The 18,732-nt window shown below is 43.1% G+C and overlaps 1 protein-coding gene across 9 annotated transcripts in view; it reads left to right on the forward strand.

The window, feature by feature from the left end:
* Positions 1-8,019, forward strand: part of LEF1 (lymphoid enhancer binding factor 1) — a 68,009-nt gene extending 59,990 nt beyond the window's left edge. For all 9 annotated transcript variants that reach the window (XM_065062772.1, XM_065062774.1, XM_065062770.1 and 6 more), the window contains one exon: positions 6,873-8,019. In XM_065062772.1, coding sequence (XP_064918844.1) covers positions 6,873-6,952 — 80 coding nt within the window. In that variant the 3' untranslated portion in view covers positions 6,953-8,019. The remainder of the gene's footprint in view (positions 1-6,872) is intronic.
* Positions 8,020-18,732: the final 10,713 nt, after the last annotated feature.

The following is an 18,732-nucleotide window of genomic DNA, read 5'->3' on the forward strand; positions in this document are numbered from 1 at the left end:
AAATGTTAGTTTTTGCAGCCAAAGGGTGTAGCAAGGTCAGCTATGAAGCCAGTGTTTTATGTTCTAAACTGATAAAGGGCAAAAGTAGATGACTCAGTGGGTTAAAGTCTAGAACCTGGTTACTTTGGCAGAGATGCTCGAGTTGCAGATGCTGCTCGTCCAACCGAAATGATTCTATGATTCTATGCTGTGAAGTTAGGGACACAAAAATGAAGTTTGAACTTGACCCAATTTACAAGATAAAAAACAATGTCATTTCACTTCTGAGGTGTCAGCAGTAGGCGGCTCGGCCTAGAATGAAGGGACAGTGGGACGAGTATTGTTCTGTCTCTTCCTGTGGGACAGGGTGGGGACGGGGAGTTGACTGTTGCTGCACCATTCTTTTCTGGATGAAAACCATGTATTTTAATGGACTGGGTAAACTTGCCACCAGAATGAGAATTCTAAGGTCATGAGAAAAACTCCAGAGAAAGAAACTGTTTCATAAAGAAAATGTAAGATTTTGAAATGTGGTTTCGTTCCCAATTGGAAGAAAGCACCAGCATATTAGTGTTGTTCAGATCTGCACTGCATTTTCTTTCTTTTTGTGGTGTGTGTATTTACATGAAAGATTTCAAAATGTGAAATTTAAACTGGCCACCTAGAAAGCGAGCTGTTAGGACATTGTTGAAGTCTTTCCCATTCGTTTCTGGAGACCGAGCTTGGGTAAAACCTGTCCTCTAATTTCAACAGAACTGTATTCAAATGAAATTCTGCCAAAGCGTAGCAAACTCGGGGACTGAGTTTTGTTCCTGTCTGCCTCTGATTTTTAGAGACTGATTGGATTGAAGAGGTTTTCTGATGTACATAAATGCAAAACCAGCTACTCGGAAGACCAAACCAACCAAAACAAAACCAAAAAGCCTAAATTTGATGTTGCAAAAGTCACTGCTAACAGAGCCCACCTTCTCATACCAGTCAGTTCCTTAATCCTGTAATTCAAGACTTTTTACACAAGTCACCTTTGAAATCTCTGATCCTTTACCCACTTGTTAAGACTGCACCATACAAACAATTTTGCAAGTGTGCAGCCCGGAAAGCCGTGCAAGGAGGGAAACTGCCGGCAGGGCCGGCCAAAGCACCGTCTGCCCAGTTAAACCTGAGCCTGGCAGCCAGTCAGGCAGGATGGGTTTTAGTCTGATCTTTTGGGGTGTAGCGGGTGAGCAGGGTCAGATGCGGCTGAGGGAAATGGTACCAGTGACCCTGTCAAGTAGCGTTCTTGCCATAGACATCAGCAGAGCGGTGTTGGGGGGTAAGAGAACTAAGGAGGTTTAACTGAGCAGAGACACGTATTTTCTGAAGTTGCTTCCTCCTTGCAAAAGTAAGATACGTGTTTCTTCCTTAACATTAAAGTTGCATCGGAATTAAACTTGGGAGTTTTGAGACATTCTGTGATTCTGAGAGACCACTCTACGGTTCGTCTCAGGGATACTTGAGATGTCATGAGGTAAAATGTTATTGCCAAAATATCTACATGTACTGATATTTTGTTTTATAGTGTGTGCATTTCCCTTGGCACTAGCTGAGACTACATTTTGATGAATAGTTGGGTTTCTTCCCATATGTGTGTTTTTTGAGATACGCAAAGAGGCTTGTGCATTTCGGACTGGTAGAGATTTTCTGATGAGATGACTCAATGGCATGGAAGTGGAGTTAACGTGTTTGAATTGTGTAGTGGTTTCTGTACTGCTATCTTGCACTGGTAGTGTTGCTGTGCGAATGCCTGACAGCAGAAGAGTTGACGAATCTCAAGAAGAAAGATATTCAGGTTACACCTCACTTACCTTGGGTTGGATGAAAGCAACTATTTAAATTATTCCATGTGTTAGAAGATTTAAATGTTGAGATTGTCTTGCAAAGTACAGTGTAAATTCTAGCCTGTGTTTTAATTGTGGCAGAAAAGATGATCTACAAGGGACACTTCACCTATGGTATTTTTTTCTTTTGAAAGAATTTTCATGTACTACTTTACCAGTACGTCCTGTCTTTTCTGTTACAGCAGGTGAAAACTGAAGTAGCAATTTCAGTGCCCCTAGAACCGATGCATCTTTCTTCACAGCTCTCAGTCTATAAATAATTTAAAAAATAGTCTTCTGAATTATATGCCATAAAGATACAAAAAGGGGACAAGCTGATTTCTTCCTCCCTTGGAGATCACTTTTAGTACATGATTCTTCTTTAAGAACCTGCTAGAGATGGCTGTCTAGAGGTAATCAGTTCTTTGTTATAAACATGGAACCCCTCTCCCTGTCCACCCCCAACAGGAAAAACACGTCCTGGGTCTTTTAGTAGAATCACTTTAAAGATCGTAGCACAGTGATAGAGCTTCTAGTTTCATGCTGCCTACACTGGGGGCTTTGATAAGATCCACACCTGCTTTGGCATCACCGTCTTCAGCCCTACACAGCGAGAGCCCTGTGGTACCTGGGCGGGAAGAGGTCTCTGAATCACAGTGTTCACCTAATGCATCTTGCTTAGGTCGAACGAAGAGAACAGAAGTTAGGACACCAGATTCCACCTGTAGTCAGTGGAGAGGTATTTTCAGGTAGTAGTTACTCCGGGGCATCTAAAACACTAGTGGATAATTTGTTATTGGAGCCTCCATTCACAGTTACCAGCAATGGGGGGGAAAGAAGGAAGCAAGACAGGACAAGGACAAGGGAGCAATACAGGAGAAGGAGAAGGGAGCAAGACACACACAAAGCAAACAAAACCATTAATACTGACATAGCTTCTACATGGCAGTATCTGTTGCAGTTTTAGGGTACAAGTTTGTGTAATTTCTTTGGCAACTTGAAAGGTTTCCTCTGCTGGTATCCAGCTCTTGCAGGGAGGCTTATTCCCATCTCCTGTAGGTCTCTCCATCCATGTGCTGTAATAGCTTGTGGGGACCCTGCAGCAAATTGGATTACTAAAATGACTGGGGTTTTGTTGGGAGGTGCTTTTTTTGTTGTTGTTTAGAAACAACAAAGGTTGTGGAGTGTTTGTTTTTGTTTGCCCAGAACATTTCAAGGATCTGGTTTAGGCTCACCCCACAAACCATGGCACAGCTGGGCAGGAAGAGGAGCAGACGGCAGCGCCGGCATCGATCTGCCTGCACCTGGAACTCTCTCCAGCTCTGCTGCTAAAGAAAATACAAAGGGGCTTCACAAACAGCGGGAACCTTTCTGATAAATAATGACCTGGTTTTGCATACCCAAGTTTCTGGAGTATTGGATAAACCCTGGCAGTAAGTCAAACGTGTTCGGTTTGGACTTCAAAAGAAAATGACAGTTTCAGCTGCCGGGTCCCTGAGTTTGCCACGTTGTTTGAAGTACTGGATTAAAAGCCAGGTTTGGAGACTGACTTTTTTTTAATACATATAACTGCTGTTACATGCAGTCTTGTCTCTTCTTGCAACTGCATGAAAACTACCTATGGTGGGGAAAGGTGTAGAAAAAAAGCATCTGGTTTAAAATTTACTTTCTCCTGCTTTTTTGTGAATGGTTAGCTATGTTTTTTACTCTGTAATTACTCCCACACCAACCCAGACACTCTTGACTTTCTTCTATAACCTCTTCTGATTAGCATGACCTGGATGAAGCTGCATAACCCTCTCGTTCTAGAGCAATGGACATGAGTTAAAGACTAGCGGAAGAACACAAGGCCCTTGTGAGCCCACCCCTCAATCCATCCCATTCCCAACCACGGGAAGGACTTCTGATCCCCCTCTGCTCTTGCCCTCAGCCATTGAGCCCAGGCTTGCTAGGAGGCTTCAGTTTTACCACAGTGATTCCTGAAATACAGTTCTATCACTCCAGTGGTAAGGCTTTTCTCTTTACATCGAATTATCGTTGAATTTTATTTCTGTTTCTTTCTCAAAGTGTTCTCCCCCCACCCCCCTTTCCTCCTGCAGTCAGATGTACGCTGCAAATGGCACAGACAGTGCCTCCTATTATTGTGGCTCAGGCTCAAGACTTCACATATGTAAAATGTGACTTGCAGCACTTTCTTTGAAGCCTAACCACAGCCAGGGAGCTGTAATTGCAGCCTTTGATTGCGCCGACTTCACTCGTGGATTGGGCTTTGCTAGGGCATGCCTCGCTTGGCGAGACTTCAGCTACAGCCCCCCAGTGAAGCCTTAGATGTGGGAAGTCTTCAGTCTCCTTAGCACATGCCTGTGGTTTCTTGCAAAGAATCCTGATTTGACCTGTTTTATATCTGTAAGGCAACACCATCATCAGTCATATTTTTTAGGTATTATTTGGTTTATCAGCACTAGGAGCAATTTCCAGCGCGCAGCCTTAATGTGCAGCTGGGGAAAGGCTGGGTTCTAGATGCTGTTTGCAGGATAGCTACTGTGTAATTTGTTGTACTGCAGTATTCACTTGGAAATAGAAATATTTGGGGCTTCACTGTGCCTGACTTAGAGTTCTAGTAGTGTCCGCAGCCTCTGTATTGGAGCGGGGGATAATTTGGTGCCAAGAGGGGCTATGTAAGGAGGCAGGCGCTGCGAAAGCTGCCTTGGGATGGAGTAAGAAGCAATGGTCGCCGCTTGAAAAAGCTGAGGGCCAGAGCAAGGCCGCAGTGGTTATTTTAACCTCCTGACTTCAAAGCCAGCTTGCTGGTAAGGGAAGGGGGGAGGAGGCAGGGAACCATCTCAACAGAAGAGCATTTCATTTCCTTCGGTGAAGGAGACATTCCTGGCTGCTAATGGGGAGTAGCTCTGAATCACGGCGCTTGTGTCAGGCTGCTGTGAACTACTGGCCTGGCGCCTCAAGGCCATTCCTCAACAGGAAGCTGAATGTTTTCATGTAAGACTGAGAGGAAAACCTTCCCAGGAAGAGCAACCTGGACCAAACCTTTGAAAATCTGGGATGAAAAGGCACAAAATAAATATAAAGCTGCAGGGTGCTCTCCCCAGTGTTCCTCCGCTGTTTGCTTGGCCTCTCTTTCGTGCTCCTTGGGAAGGTAGAGCCCTTCGTAGCTCTTTGATCCGCATGTGTTACGGAGCACTGTGCTACTCTATTAAAAAAAAAAAGGCAGGAAGCTCAGAAGGCTTTTTTTAGTTGGGACTTGGGCTGGTTTTATGAGGAAATAGGAACTGAATTAGTCAATACAGACCACCTCTGTTGAAACCACTGCTTTGCCAGTGGACTTTCAGCCATGCTGTTTAATAGGCCACGGTGGCTTTCAATGTCCTTTTGTGGCTACCAGCAGCAGGTGAAAATTATTATGTATCAGGGGAAGGTGGTAAGGGCGAGGGAGAGTGTCCTTCAAACTAAAGCTAGACAGGACAATTTGATATAAATTTGTGCTTGCTCATTCTACCTTACTGAGCCTGTAGTTAAATTGCTTTGGCGTCTTCCACCATGCTTTCCCCTAGAACAGTGGTCACGTCGGTGGCCTCTGACAAGAAGACGACTTGTTTGGTAAGATTCCAGGGCATCAGCTTGCGCTCACTAAAATCAAAGGGTCCAAAATCAATTTTGGAGGCTTTCTGCCCTGGAGTATATTAGCCTGTGTAACTCCTGATCCGGGAGCTGCACTCAACCAGTGTGGGCAATATGCTTTGCACTGTAATGGCTTACAGGGAAGCTGCACAGATGGGAGGTGGGTGCCCAGTTCCAAATGACCCTGGTTTAAATATTTGCTGATTAATTCTCCTCGTGGCTCTTACAGGCTCAAGCAGTCTATCTATTATCATCAGTCTGACAGAAGTTTTGCTTGCGGTTTCAACAACTCCATTTCTTCACAAACGTGTTCTGTCTTGCCTTGTGTGATTCAAGGTGCTGGCAGTGTTTCTTCTTTGCGTGACTAAGCATTTTGTGTTTCTCCTGGTGAAAATTCACTCGCCTTCTCCACCAAACTGCATTCCTGTGCTAATTCTGGTCATTCTTAGAAGCTCTGCTCATCGAACCCTCTACTTGTTTGGCAGCTGAGTAGTACCTGGAGGCCTAGAGGTTTAAAGCAGATTTTCTGAGATGCCAGTAATCCTGAGACCATTACCAGTCCATCTCTGGAAAACAGCCTGACTCATCAGACAGACTTTGGGTGGAGTCCGTGCTATAACGCAGTTGTCTGGGTCAGAAGGGCAGGGGTGATGGTTGAGTTAGCAATTGCATAAGTTAGCTGATGTAAGCCAGAGACCTAATGATGCAGAACTGTTCTTCTCCAGATAAGCAATACCTATAAGGCTTGTACTGTTGGCCTTTTCGCATGCTGTAAGAATATATATCCTTCCAAGATCCTAGTGAGCTTTACTGCCAGGTAAGAGGTTCACGGCTCTTACACAACTGGAAGACATACCCTACCCTACAGAACGAATCCTCCCCCGTTGTGTGGATGCGTGGCAGGGTTGGTGTTCACACAAGCCTCACCCACCGCATTCATCTACCCAGCTGCTAACAGAAGACAGCATTTCTTTGGAGAGCTCGAGGCTCTGAAGTAGAGGCTTAAACGACCTCAACCACAGTAGTACCAATGCCTGAGGATGTCAAGTTTTGTAACAGGTATCTGGGTCAAATGTTGTAGCTAAATGAAGTCCAGTACCAAAGGGAGTTACTGCTGTAATACATTGAATGTCTAAATAGCTTAAAACCCCACCTTTCTAGTTGGTGTGGACATCTATTTACAAAGTCCTCTCCATAAATACTCTTGCAAACCTCAAGCAAGAGCAAATAATACTCTGCACTTAACTTTGACATTGCAAACATATGTTCCACTAATACAGTTATGTCAGAGTTACAGTAACCTATCACCAGCTTCTCTGAAGGATTATTTTTTTTTTTTAGGGGAAAAACAAAAGGGTTTCATAGTCTTTATCACTCTTTCTCTCTCTCCCTTTCCTGTAGGTGGGAAAAGAAACGCTTTCTCAACTTGCAAAGCAAAGGCGGCGACACCAGGACCCCTTCTGGAGATGGAAGCTTGTTAAACCCTAGGTGTGTCCTTCATCCACACAGACCACCCCCAAGGAGTCTGTCCAGGATGTCATTCACCCTGATGTCACTGCTAGAGACACTGAATCATAAAGACAATCACTGCCAAAACCCTTCACTCTCACAAGGTCCAGCCCCAATATAAATAGAAGAAATGAGCTCCTGGGTCAGCAGAGCAGCTTTTGTCTTCACCTCTGCCTTGCACTCTTAAGCCCCCGTCTCATCTGTGTCCATAACAAGTCAGCAAACCAAGTAGTGTGGCTGTCTCTGCCTGCTCCAGCCACCCAAATAACGTAGAGCACAGCTGCCCCATACAGCACACCGAGGAATGGAATTCGCCTGGACCACGATGACACACTCTACTTTCTTTTTATTTAATGGTGCGACAGGATCAATTTTGGTTTTAGCTTTTTTTTTTTTTTTTTAAGAAACTTGAATGCTTTTATATTTTAACTTTTAGTTTGTAATTTCTTTGGTGTATATTTTACTAGGTATGAGCTTTTAAACAAGTGTTTTCAGAAATCTGAATACTTTTTAAATAAAAGGTGTTTGTGGTTATTTTCTCTTATTTTTTATTTCTGCCAGAGGAAAAACCTGTATGGACAAAAGGTGGCTTTTTTGTTAAACTATTTGTAACAAATAGTGGCCTCTCAGTCTATATAATACAGTGTCCTGTAGAACTAAATCAATGTAACAACAGTCAGCTGGTCAGTAGCCACATCAGTCTTGCATCATCTACTCTGTAAACATAAGCAATACATCCAGCAGATCTGACTGCAGTGAGTTCTCCTTCTCACCCATTCCCCTTCTCCTTGTAAAAAGCCCAGCACTTGAATTATTACTTCAATTGTTCTGTATTTGTATCTGTTTTTGTTAGCCTGTTAGTGGGATTTTATGCCAGTTGTTGAAATGAGCATTGATGTACCCATTTTTTAAAATAGTAAGGCACAGCCTTTGCCAAAAATACTGTCAACCAATTTTATTTTTTTTTTTTTTGTCATTCCAGTTTGAGTTAATGTGCTGAGCATTTGTTTTTTAATAAAAGCTTTGTAATAAAACTGAACTCAATTGCCTGGCTTTAAAAAAAAATGAGAATGGCTTGCATTTGATGGAGGAGAATCCCTCACAGGTAGAAGCAAGCCCGGGAAGGCACAGTCACTTCTAAGGCTGAAGACTTGTCTCAGTCTTCCCTCATAGGAAACTTAATGTCTGTTTGCTCACCTGAAGTCAAGTCATTTTGGAAGATGACTTCCTTTTTCTTCCTGAAGAACGCAGAAGTCGTGTGTTTTCATAGCAGGAATAAGGTGCCAAGTGGAAGTAGCAGGGTCCATGATTCTCTCCCCGCATCTTCGGTGTCCTACTAAAATCTCAGAGAACACAGCAGTGGTTTTAAGCTGATGATTCAGAATATGGATTCCCATCTTTCTGGATGTGGTCCATGCCCACACAAGGGGTAGGAGCCTACAGGTAAATTTCTTATAGCTGTCTAAATGTATCCTGCAGTGAGCTGGCTGCAGAATTTGTCTTTCAAGCCCCAAACGCTACCAGCAATTTCTCTGACACTGGTCCCCATTTGTTCAAGGACTGGTATTCCACAGCTTTGAAAAAACACACAGCGGCCTCACTTCTTCTAAGGGGCTTCAAAGGAAAACACCACCGTACCCATAGATAAACTATTCCAGTTGTTTGTGAGCACCACTGCAAAAGATGGATTATGAACTGTACATTGAATCAGCATGCCTTGTATTCTAGCTCCTGAACCTTGTTTTGATGAGAGACTGGACTGAGTCAAGCTTGGGCCACAAGAAATTACATTGGTGAGTTACTGCCTAAGGAAGCTTTGAGATTCGATTGTTTGTAACTGACCCTTAAACTCGGTTGCATAAGAAATTTTGTAATTAAAAAGTTATAAAACAGCTTCCTCTTAAACCAGCGTGCACCGCGCTTGTAAGAACATAACCAGCGTATTAGTTCTTGCAATATTTACTTCTAGCAACTAGTGATTACCTTAAAAAAAGCAAAACAATGGACCAGGCAAGGGAATGCTCTCAGACAGTGGGAGAAAAGACCTTTGAGAGAACAGCAACTGTATACAGAGTTTTGCAAGACTTGGCTACAGTTCCATTCCAGTTAATGATCCCAGCCTTTGCTGGAAACCTGTCTGGGTTTTGGGTTGGGGTTTGGGTTTGTTTTTTTTTAAAGGGAAAAATACTCTAGTGCAGTAATTGTTCTAAATCAAGCATTACTGCAGCGAGTTCTCTAAATTACATGTTCCAAAGATAACAGTTCTTTTTAAAACTGTTTAAAACATGACTACTTTATTTAGATTTTTTTAATGGCTATTTAAAAAGCCACTTACCCATTTTCCAAAGTATTGTTCCCAACAGAGGTGTTAGCCTTACGTAGCACATTATCCCAAACACACGATGTAGCAAACAGTTGCCTTTCTTGAGGGCAAAAGGTCTTTCAGCTCTAATAGCGAAGAAGAATTCAGGACCTAAAAATAACATCTCTACTGTTAACATACAGTGAGCAAGCACCATGTGTTGGGCTCATTCATAGATCAAAGACCTTTCACATACAGCAGCTATGGGAAAGGCTGATGAATACACAAGGCTTAGGATGCTCCCATGAGAGTACCTGAAACAGAAACCTGGCATTTCCTCTGTGACTTGGGTCAGTGTCCACTCCTGCCCCCGCTGCTCATTGGCATTTGTTCTTGTGGGGCTGAAACAGCAAATTCACCTGGGCCCTCGCTGTACCACACCAGCTTGTCTGTGGAGACTGATGAGCTAGTAAAATGGCCCGGTGATGATGGTGTTTCCCTGGCAGTAAGACTAGGTTTAAATCCTCGTGATGCCAAATAAATTATTCCAGGTGAGACTCGAAAACGACACCTAAATTCCTGATGTGCAATGTAGGCAGAAGTCAGCATCTAACCGTGTCTCTCTTGGGCGCCTGAGGAGATGATTACCCTGTATTTCCCAAAGAAAATGCCTTTAAGGATATAAATGGCTCTACCTAATTATCCAGATGCTTCTGTACAAGCATTCCTGAACCCAGTCTCTCCCTCTGTACTTTCATTCCATGGATGTACCAAAACCAGTTCTGCACAGATGGCGGCACAGGTAGCCCCATTCACCAACACAGGAGATACCCTGGAAACACACGTCCTTCCCCGAGAAAACGGCAAAGGGCAAAGGCGCAGAACAGGGCAGTTGAGCCAGGATTATTTACAGCTAAACCAGGCCAACATCACAGGATGGTCTGGCTCCTCAGGCTTCTGGGTCACCTGGCCCAGAGCCACTTCCCCTCCTCTATATAAAAGAACAATGCCCCGGGCTAACTTTGGCTTCTTACACGGCGAGTGATGACAGATTCACTAGTTGTGCTTATAGGCACTCACCAGCTCTAGAGAATTATCTTCTGTCGTAGTTTCCGCTTTGGATTAGCTAACAGACGAGGCAGTAAGTGAGTTATACCAGTGGTAGCCCAATGGTTAGGTTGATTTGCAGCAAAGCTGGGACCCTGAGGACCCAATCCCTGCTCCAGGCTGTAGGACAGGAGAATCTGGAGTGCCAGCCATGTGCACTCCTTTGAAACCACCACAGTGCACAAGGCTTTGAAGCAAGTGTTCCCCGTTTCCTGACAGCCTCCTGCTAAAGCAACACCGGCAGAAAATGAAGGACAGCACAGAGAGCAAGCAATACCCAGTAACCTCTCCAATAACATAACGGGAGTTTGTTCCCTTGTGCTCACGAGTGGGTTAATGTGTCAGGCAGCCTCTCCTCCAGCACAGGATCTTACATCACAGGGAAAAAGAAGCGACTCCACAAATAGGTAGAAGCCCTTCAGCTATGAACACATTTCTCCCAAGTTGAGTCAATGACAGAACTACTGGGCTAAGATGGGAGTTAGCCAAAAGGAGAGCAGCCATCACAGGAAAATGGGCTGCTGCAAACACAGACCTTCCGAGATGAAGCCAAAAATCTAGAAAGTGTGCCCGAACACATCCATTTTTCCACGACAGGCCAGGAAGAGAACCTCTGGATTAATGTATGAACTCACCGTGCAAGTCTCCTCACAGATGCAAAGATGAGCTTTGGAAAGCTTTCAGAGCAAGGCCTCAAATTCTGCTCCCCATCCTCCCAGGTGAATGCTCGTACCCTCAGGCCATGGGTTTAGATGATGTCTCTTCTCTCTGGCTGGCACACTCCTCCTGCAACAGCCATAACTTCACCGAGCCACAGAAGCAGCATCTGCCTGGCTGAGATAATAGCCACTGCTTACCTGGCCTGGGATACTACGGTTTTCTTCCTGTCAATGATGTTCCACAAAATGCATTTCAATAAACTCACCCATCCCAACTACCAGAAACCCAACACATACAAATAATAAGTGATGGGTTTATTCATCCCTCTCAGCTATGGAAAACCAGCAGAGCTAGGAGAAATTTCTATCTGCCTTATATCAAAAGTGCAACTCGCCCAAGAACTGGTCTGTCCTGTTCGCTGTGCTGAGAAAAGGTAACTATGACAAAATAAAATCAGCAGCAGAATAAGAAAAATAACATACTGCACAACTTTAAGAGGCAACTCTATGAATTTGGACTAATTTCCTACAGCCAAGAAAACCGGCTAAAAAACCCTGCGGATTATTGATTATGCTGAGGTAGGACCATCTCTGTGGTTTCTCTTCGAAGAGAACAAGCCATAGAAAAAAAGACTCGGCTCTTGACAAAGCAAAATGCTGTTTAAGGGTTGGGTTGTCTCACACCTTCCTTCTTACTGTTCTATGAAATCTTTTCTTTCGTCGCAACATCATGAGAAACAACATCTTCCTCTCCACTCAATGCTAAGTGAGATGGGCAGTAATCATATCCACACACAAACCATGCGTGAGGAATCACAGAACAGCTATTGCTTTTTTCCTGCCAGCTCGAACTCCACCCAGCTTTTTACTACAATGTCCTGAAAGAATTCACAATCAAAACACCTTCATCTAAGGTCCCCCAACAAATTCAACAACGAATGGTTTAGTCAGTGTTTGAAAATCCAGGTATTAGAAGGAAGAATTTGACATACGGCCTGAAAGTTTCTCTTTGTGTGGGACTGGTGTAACACCTGCGCTACATCTTCATTCAGTCCAGTTTGGAAATAACTACAATTTGAAGAAAGAACAGGGAAGAAGACTATTTTCAAGTCAATTTAAGGAGGAATTTCCCTGTATATTTGCTCCCCAAACACATTCCAAGGATGGTACTTCCTTAGCTCACAGATACATTGTGAGGATCAGATACGATTATATATAACTAGCATAAATCACAGACAGAAGAATGGAGAGATATGTTAAATGAAATGCATACAGCTACACTATGGGAATAGTTACCATAACCTCTACCACACAATTATATAAATATGGAATATATTGTATTTATCAACCAACATTCAAAGAATTCTTCATATCACCTTACTCACTAGCTCAACCCCTTGTCACTTTTGCTGGGGAGTTACCTCCATTCCAGAGGCAACGGGATCAACTCAGAGAATAGTAAGAGAACAGAGTAAGTTGATGGGTGTGGATTTAAGTGTTTCACCTGAACTGTTTCCTATGGTGCACTGTTGCAGCATCACCCTTCCGTGATCCCAGGGAAGCAGAACTAGCAGCTCACAAAAACGACAACATGGAAAAGTGTCAGTTAAATTGGGTAATTTAGAGACACGACAACTCCTAAACAGGACAGGAAGGCGCAGTTCTTTAGAGCACACACTAGCTGGAGTTGAAGGATGCCCTTGCTGATTCACACCTTGAAATCAATTCTATTCAAAGGTATCGTTTAACACGTGCTGGATTTCCAGCTGCCATGTCAAATATGACATTTTGATACTTCTGTCCGTTCCTCAGCAGATCCATACAGAAAGCAGAGAAAGTGGCTCTCCTTCCCTGCCAACAGCCGAAAATTTACATGGATATTAATTAAAAGCAAGCAAGATTTGTGGGCAAGCAAGCCTTAGCAAAGTGCTGTACCAGGATAGCATGCTGTAAGGGCACTGCCGTTGTTGAGACTGATTCAAATATTTATATTGATTTTTAGATTTTACTTCCCCACTTCAATATAAATCAATTGTAAGTGGAGCTGGGTGCCTGCGGGTTTACACGACTCTCATAATGGGACCTAAAATGAAATTCTAAATCAAACTGATACCAGCCATAGGTAAGACCAGTCTTACCTGTCACCGACACAGTTCATTACCTAAAACCACAATAAAAGCGACTTTTAAAAATCACAGTTTTCACTGGAAACTTTTCTCTTTGTACTGTTAGTGGCCACTGTGGAAAAGCTCTGCCCTTTGCCAAAAAGCAGTGAGCCTGCGGGTGAAGATCCAGTCTATTGTGTAAGCATTTGACATATTCATCATCATTTACTGCTATTTATCCCTTCCACCAACATGTTACTTTAAATGCCATGTGTCAATAAGCTAAACAACATATTCAGCTGTAAACCTGTGCAAATAATCTTCAGAGTATAACTCTACCCTTGAGGAAAACTATATGCTCAACTTTTATTCTAAGACAATCAAATGTCCTTGCAAATTTAGATCCAAGTAACAATACTGGCTTCAGTTCATAGATTTGCCAGTTTAGTGTCAACTTAGGCAACAATAGCTTTCAGTCTTAGCCAAAAATAAAATGCTAAGTCTCTAAGAAAGAGAAATACTTCTTCCTCAGTTCCAATTAATGCTTTTGTTTAAAGAAATAAAAAAGATGATATCAGGAAAACCACTTACATGAAGAAATTAACAGCATCTTCTCCTCACTCCATATTCTTTCTCCTTTTTAAAATAAAAGTTTACCACTTAAAAAACCTCATCTCTCTAATACCGAATAAACTAAATTCTCCGAGTATCTTCTGTCTCCTAAAGCAACCAAATGCTTATCATAGATCTCACTCTTCGTAGCTGCTGCCCCGACTGGGTTCTAGAATCCACGGCCTCATTCAAACCAGCTCTCTCAATGAAGTATTTCCCCATCACTTATTTCACCCACACTCATTCCTCAAAGGACCGTTTTTTAGGCATTTAAAACATTATTTGGGTGCTTAACTTCCGCTGCTCGCTCTCTGACACTGATGTCACCATAGCACCCAGAAATGAACCCATAAGCAGTTGTGATCACCCTCTGGCTCGAAAGAAAGTGAGGTGGGAGGGTGAAGAAATCAGGAGGCGGCACTTGTCTGCCTGTTGGAAGCACAGGCTGATTGCTACCGTCTGAAATTACTACGTAGCAGCAGGAGCTGAGTTTGTTCCCGCAACTGATCCTGTTCAAGAAAGTTGATAAACAGCAAACAGACGAGGCAAAGGCTGAAAATTGCTGTTTTCTTTCACATTTTCTCAGGAACTGGAGAGGGATGAAGGAACTTGTCATTTAAAAAGATGCCACTTCTCTTCTAAGATTGCCCGTTCTTTCGAAAATTAAGTTCAAGATTTAAATAAAACTAGGACTCCCAAACTCAGGTTCTTCCATAAAATCATCTTCTTTAAGTTCTGAGAGGCATTTTACTGCTGAAAAGAAATCATTGGAAGCTAGATACCTCACCTGCTTAGACAGTCTGGAGAACATCACTAGGCTTCCAATTCAAACAAAAGGCTTTCAAAAATCTCACCCTAAATTGCAAAAAGAGAACAGCAACATCAGCTGCAAGGAGCCCATCAGCCCTCTTGTCGTCTTCACAGAAATAAGGACGTCAAGTAGTTACCAGAAACATTTTACCCTGTATAAGCTCTTTAGAGAAAACCACCACCGATAAGCCTGTGAAATATAAATGCGGTGTATCTTACACGTGCAGCTTTGCAGGATTCAAACAACAGGTCTCAAAGTCGATGTGAAGGGACCATCACATACCCGCACAGGCCCTGCCACCAGCACAGCACACAAACCTCAGTCTGTGCACAATCAAAACCCGCTTATTGCAAACCTGTGGTTTCCCCAATGTCTATTGCACAAATGTTTAATAGATCCATTTGAGTATGGATGGATAATGAAGCAAAAGAAAAAAAAGGGGTGGGGGATTTTATTTGGTGCTAATTCACCACATGCAAATTCCAGTTGTTTACTGTAGACCTACCGCCAAGCATAGGCTTCTTCCCACCGCCCTCTCGCTGGTCAACGTGGTTAATCCACAAGATTTTTGTTGCTGAAGCCAAGACTCCAAATAGGGGGTTTAGATTACTAACGACAAAAAATTCACATTCTTTAACTAGCAAATACTGTAAGGGTTTGCCCATTTACAGAAAACCACCCCAGAAGTGGTTGCTGGCAGAAAAATGGGACCAGAATAGAAGAAGCTGTTACCAGGCAGGACAAGGATGCACCAAGCAAGGCAGCAGTGAACAGGCTAGGAAAATATCCTGTTATCTGGCAGCACGGAACAGCCAAAGCAAGTGACAAGTTCCCCCGTGGCCTCCAAGCAAACATCTCATACTAAAATGTGCCCTGTGTCCTGTGCCCTGACCAACTTACAGCATCTGACCAAGGCTGGAAACATAACTTGGCCTTTTGCCTCATTGTGATGCCTCATGCCAGCACAGGACAGAAGAAACGGCTCCTCGAATAACTAGGTTTGGTGCTTTGTATTATTCCTACCCCAGAAGTAACCAAAACCCAGCCAGCATTAGAGCTTTATGGTGCTAGTTTCTCTGCAAAGAATGCATTGCTGCGAGTTCCTTACCATTTATAGAAAACCAAACAGAAAACCTCGAAGGGAATAAAAGAGTGAACTAACAAGTGCAAAGCTGCTTTATGGGCATCAAAACCTAAGTTTGACTAGTATCAGTAACAACCCTAGAACTCATTACATACTGTTCTGTGACCATATATATTTAAGACTCTGCATTGCACTGCATTTATAAATTGTAACATATACACGATAGCAAATGGTACATAAAAAGGGATTTCAGTTTTAACATGAGCTTTTGAGAAGATCATAAAATGCAAGACAGATCATTCTACAAATCATCTTTACAGTTACCAGACTGTGGCTCTACTTAACCCTTTCCCAACAGAATCCAGCAGAAGCACTTTCCCCTGGCTGCAAACAACGGGAAAAGCTACTGAAGGAACATGGAACACGAAAAGATCTAATTCTCAAAAGAACGATAGCATCTGCTTTTGCTCCTGGTCTTGGGTCTTCCAAAAAGCACAGGGAAAGAGGCATCATTCAGGTCAGTTTCATAATTGCTCATGTGGTTGGAAACTAGTGAATAAAAATACTGAAATGGGGTTCACTGCTGTGATACTAATTAGAAAAGTAAGAACACAGCGCCGTAGTCACAGGTGCAAGACGATTACCGCCCCTCTTGGAAAAAAATAGCTCCCAAACTGTTAGCAGTAAATTTTTATGGAAAGTTGGTCACTACAAAAACTGCTTCTGGTTTGCCTACATCTTTAAAGCCACTGGGTTCTGTAAAGTGGCTTTCTCTTGAAGTAAGAATGACAAGCATGCATTAAACTTTGGCAATTATGTGTTGATGGTTTAATAAAAGTTATTATATGAAACAGTTGCAATAACCATCAGCTATATATCTATCAAAAGACACAGGCTTGAAGAGCAATACTCTGAGACACGGAAAACATCTTGTACCTCCTGATGCTACACAGTGGATGCTCACCCAGAGTTCACCACCTGTAGTTCCACAAAACTTCTCCAGTCTCTCTACAAGAAGAATTTTTCATGAAATAAAAGAAGTCAGAAGTGCTCTCCCAAAGCAACAGCAAAACCAGCACCTACTTTCTGAAGGCTGATCATACTCTTTTTCCACCACGGAACAGTGTAATTCCATCACCTTAATGCTACTACACTGCGGATGGTTTGCTGGTCCCTACATCCTCTGGCACCCTTCCTTTCTGACCACAGGGATACGTTACATCTCGCTCATTTGCGGACTTTACCGGCCAAGGCCTGGCACAAAGTCAGGAACACACAAGACCTTTTTGCACCAAGACAACTGTTTGGGCAGGCAAACTGGAAATACCTCTTTTTCAGATGCCATTCTAGTAACAAGTACAGATTTAACCAGGCGATCACATCTTGCTGCACTTCGCTTCACACAGCAGGTTTATTTTCTTCTCTAGCCTGATAGACATTCAGTGGTTTATAATGAGTGGATCTACAGAAGAGATTGACTGGCAAACCTCAAAAGTTTCACAGGTATCTGAAAGCGTGATAAGCGCCTTATCCACAGAACAAACATCAGGAGAAGAAACACCAAATATATGGCATTAAGAAAACAAAACCAAAACAGAACTCTGAATCTCATTTTGAAGCCACTGTCATGCTTTTTGGAGGCCACATTCACTGCTGGAGCACCGAGCCGGCAGCACTGGATCCCGTGGCTCTGAAGAACCCATGATAGACGCTGGAGTTAACTCCTGTCTTGTTAACAGGCTGCTGTTCACAACTGGGATTTGGAGGACGTTTGCGTTGTCACTTCAAAACCCTTGGTCAGATGGTTTTGAGGAAAAATACAACTTGTCTAAGAGAAAAGGTATTTTTTTAAGTTGTTTTATGCAGTTGCTCAGTCAACCTTTCTTCCTACTGCAGAAAATAAGGCATCGGTTCACAAAACTCCCATCCGGACAGAGCTGGGCTATTCACTTCAAGGCAGCTACTCATTTCCAGGGCTAAACTTCATCAACAGGCAATTAACATACATTTAATTCTTTGGCAATGCTGTTTTCCCAATTAAATTCCTACCAAGGTGATGTTCTTGCAAGTCCTCACAATGAAAGAAGGAGGAAAGGAGAAAGTAACAAACTCTACTTTCCACTCCAGATTCAAATCCATACCACAAACTGACATCGGTATCTCCTAAGGAAATTATTCTCCTACAGTAATATAATAGAAAAGCTCAATGACTTCTGCAAACACAGATGTAGATTTATAACTTCAGGACATCTGCACTCAACGAACAGGCAGCTGTTACTACTGACCCACATACAGGCATCACTGTGCTCAGTTCCATTAATGGAAAATATTTCATTTGCTAGAGTAAAGTCAAATTTTAACTTCTAGACTGTTAACTCCTCTTTGGATCAACCTTCAGTTGCCACGTCTTGCACTTTACACTCCATAAGCCACTCATGCAGAGCATCCTCCTTCAGTCCCATTAAGATTCCGCTTTCAACTCCCTCTGTCAAGTTTGCTGTGCTCCCGTCTTCTCCCCAGGCGTGTCGGCAGCCAGGATGACCATAGATGGAGCAGGTTTGGCAGCCAAAAGGACCCAGATGCTGAACCTGGAGCCATCTGACCAGCTGCAGGAGCTGGGCTCCCGTCCGACTCCTCTCAGCTGTTGGCTGTCAAGCTGTCCCCAAGCCGTGCCAAGCGGACATCTCTAAGCTGTGACCAAAGCGGGGCAAATGCTCTAAATCTGTGAGGCCTGCTGACAGAAATGATAACGAAGACTTAAGGCTCTACAAGTAGGCAGTGAGGGAAACCAAACACCCTTCCCTCCTTTCTCTTCTAGCCCTCATTTTTTTTCCACAATCTCTTTTTTCTTATTAATAAAAAAAATAATAAAAAATCAGGAGGAGCAGACTGGCGAGAGCAGGAGATTCCCCTTCCCTTGTCAACACGACGTGAAGTGGAAGGTGGCTCATGTACCCCCATGCCAAGCCACAGGCACAGCAAGGGCTGGGAAATAATCTTTATTAAGGGAAGATGGAGAGAGACAATTCCTTTATTACTCATCTGTTAAGCCTCCTAGACATCTTTAACTGT

The sequence above is a fragment of the Columba livia genome, chromosome 4, assembly GCF_036013475.1.
Source record: "Columba livia isolate bColLiv1 breed racing homer chromosome 4, bColLiv1.pat.W.v2, whole genome shotgun sequence".
Lineage (NCBI taxonomy): Eukaryota > Metazoa > Chordata > Aves > Columbiformes > Columbidae > Columba > Columba livia.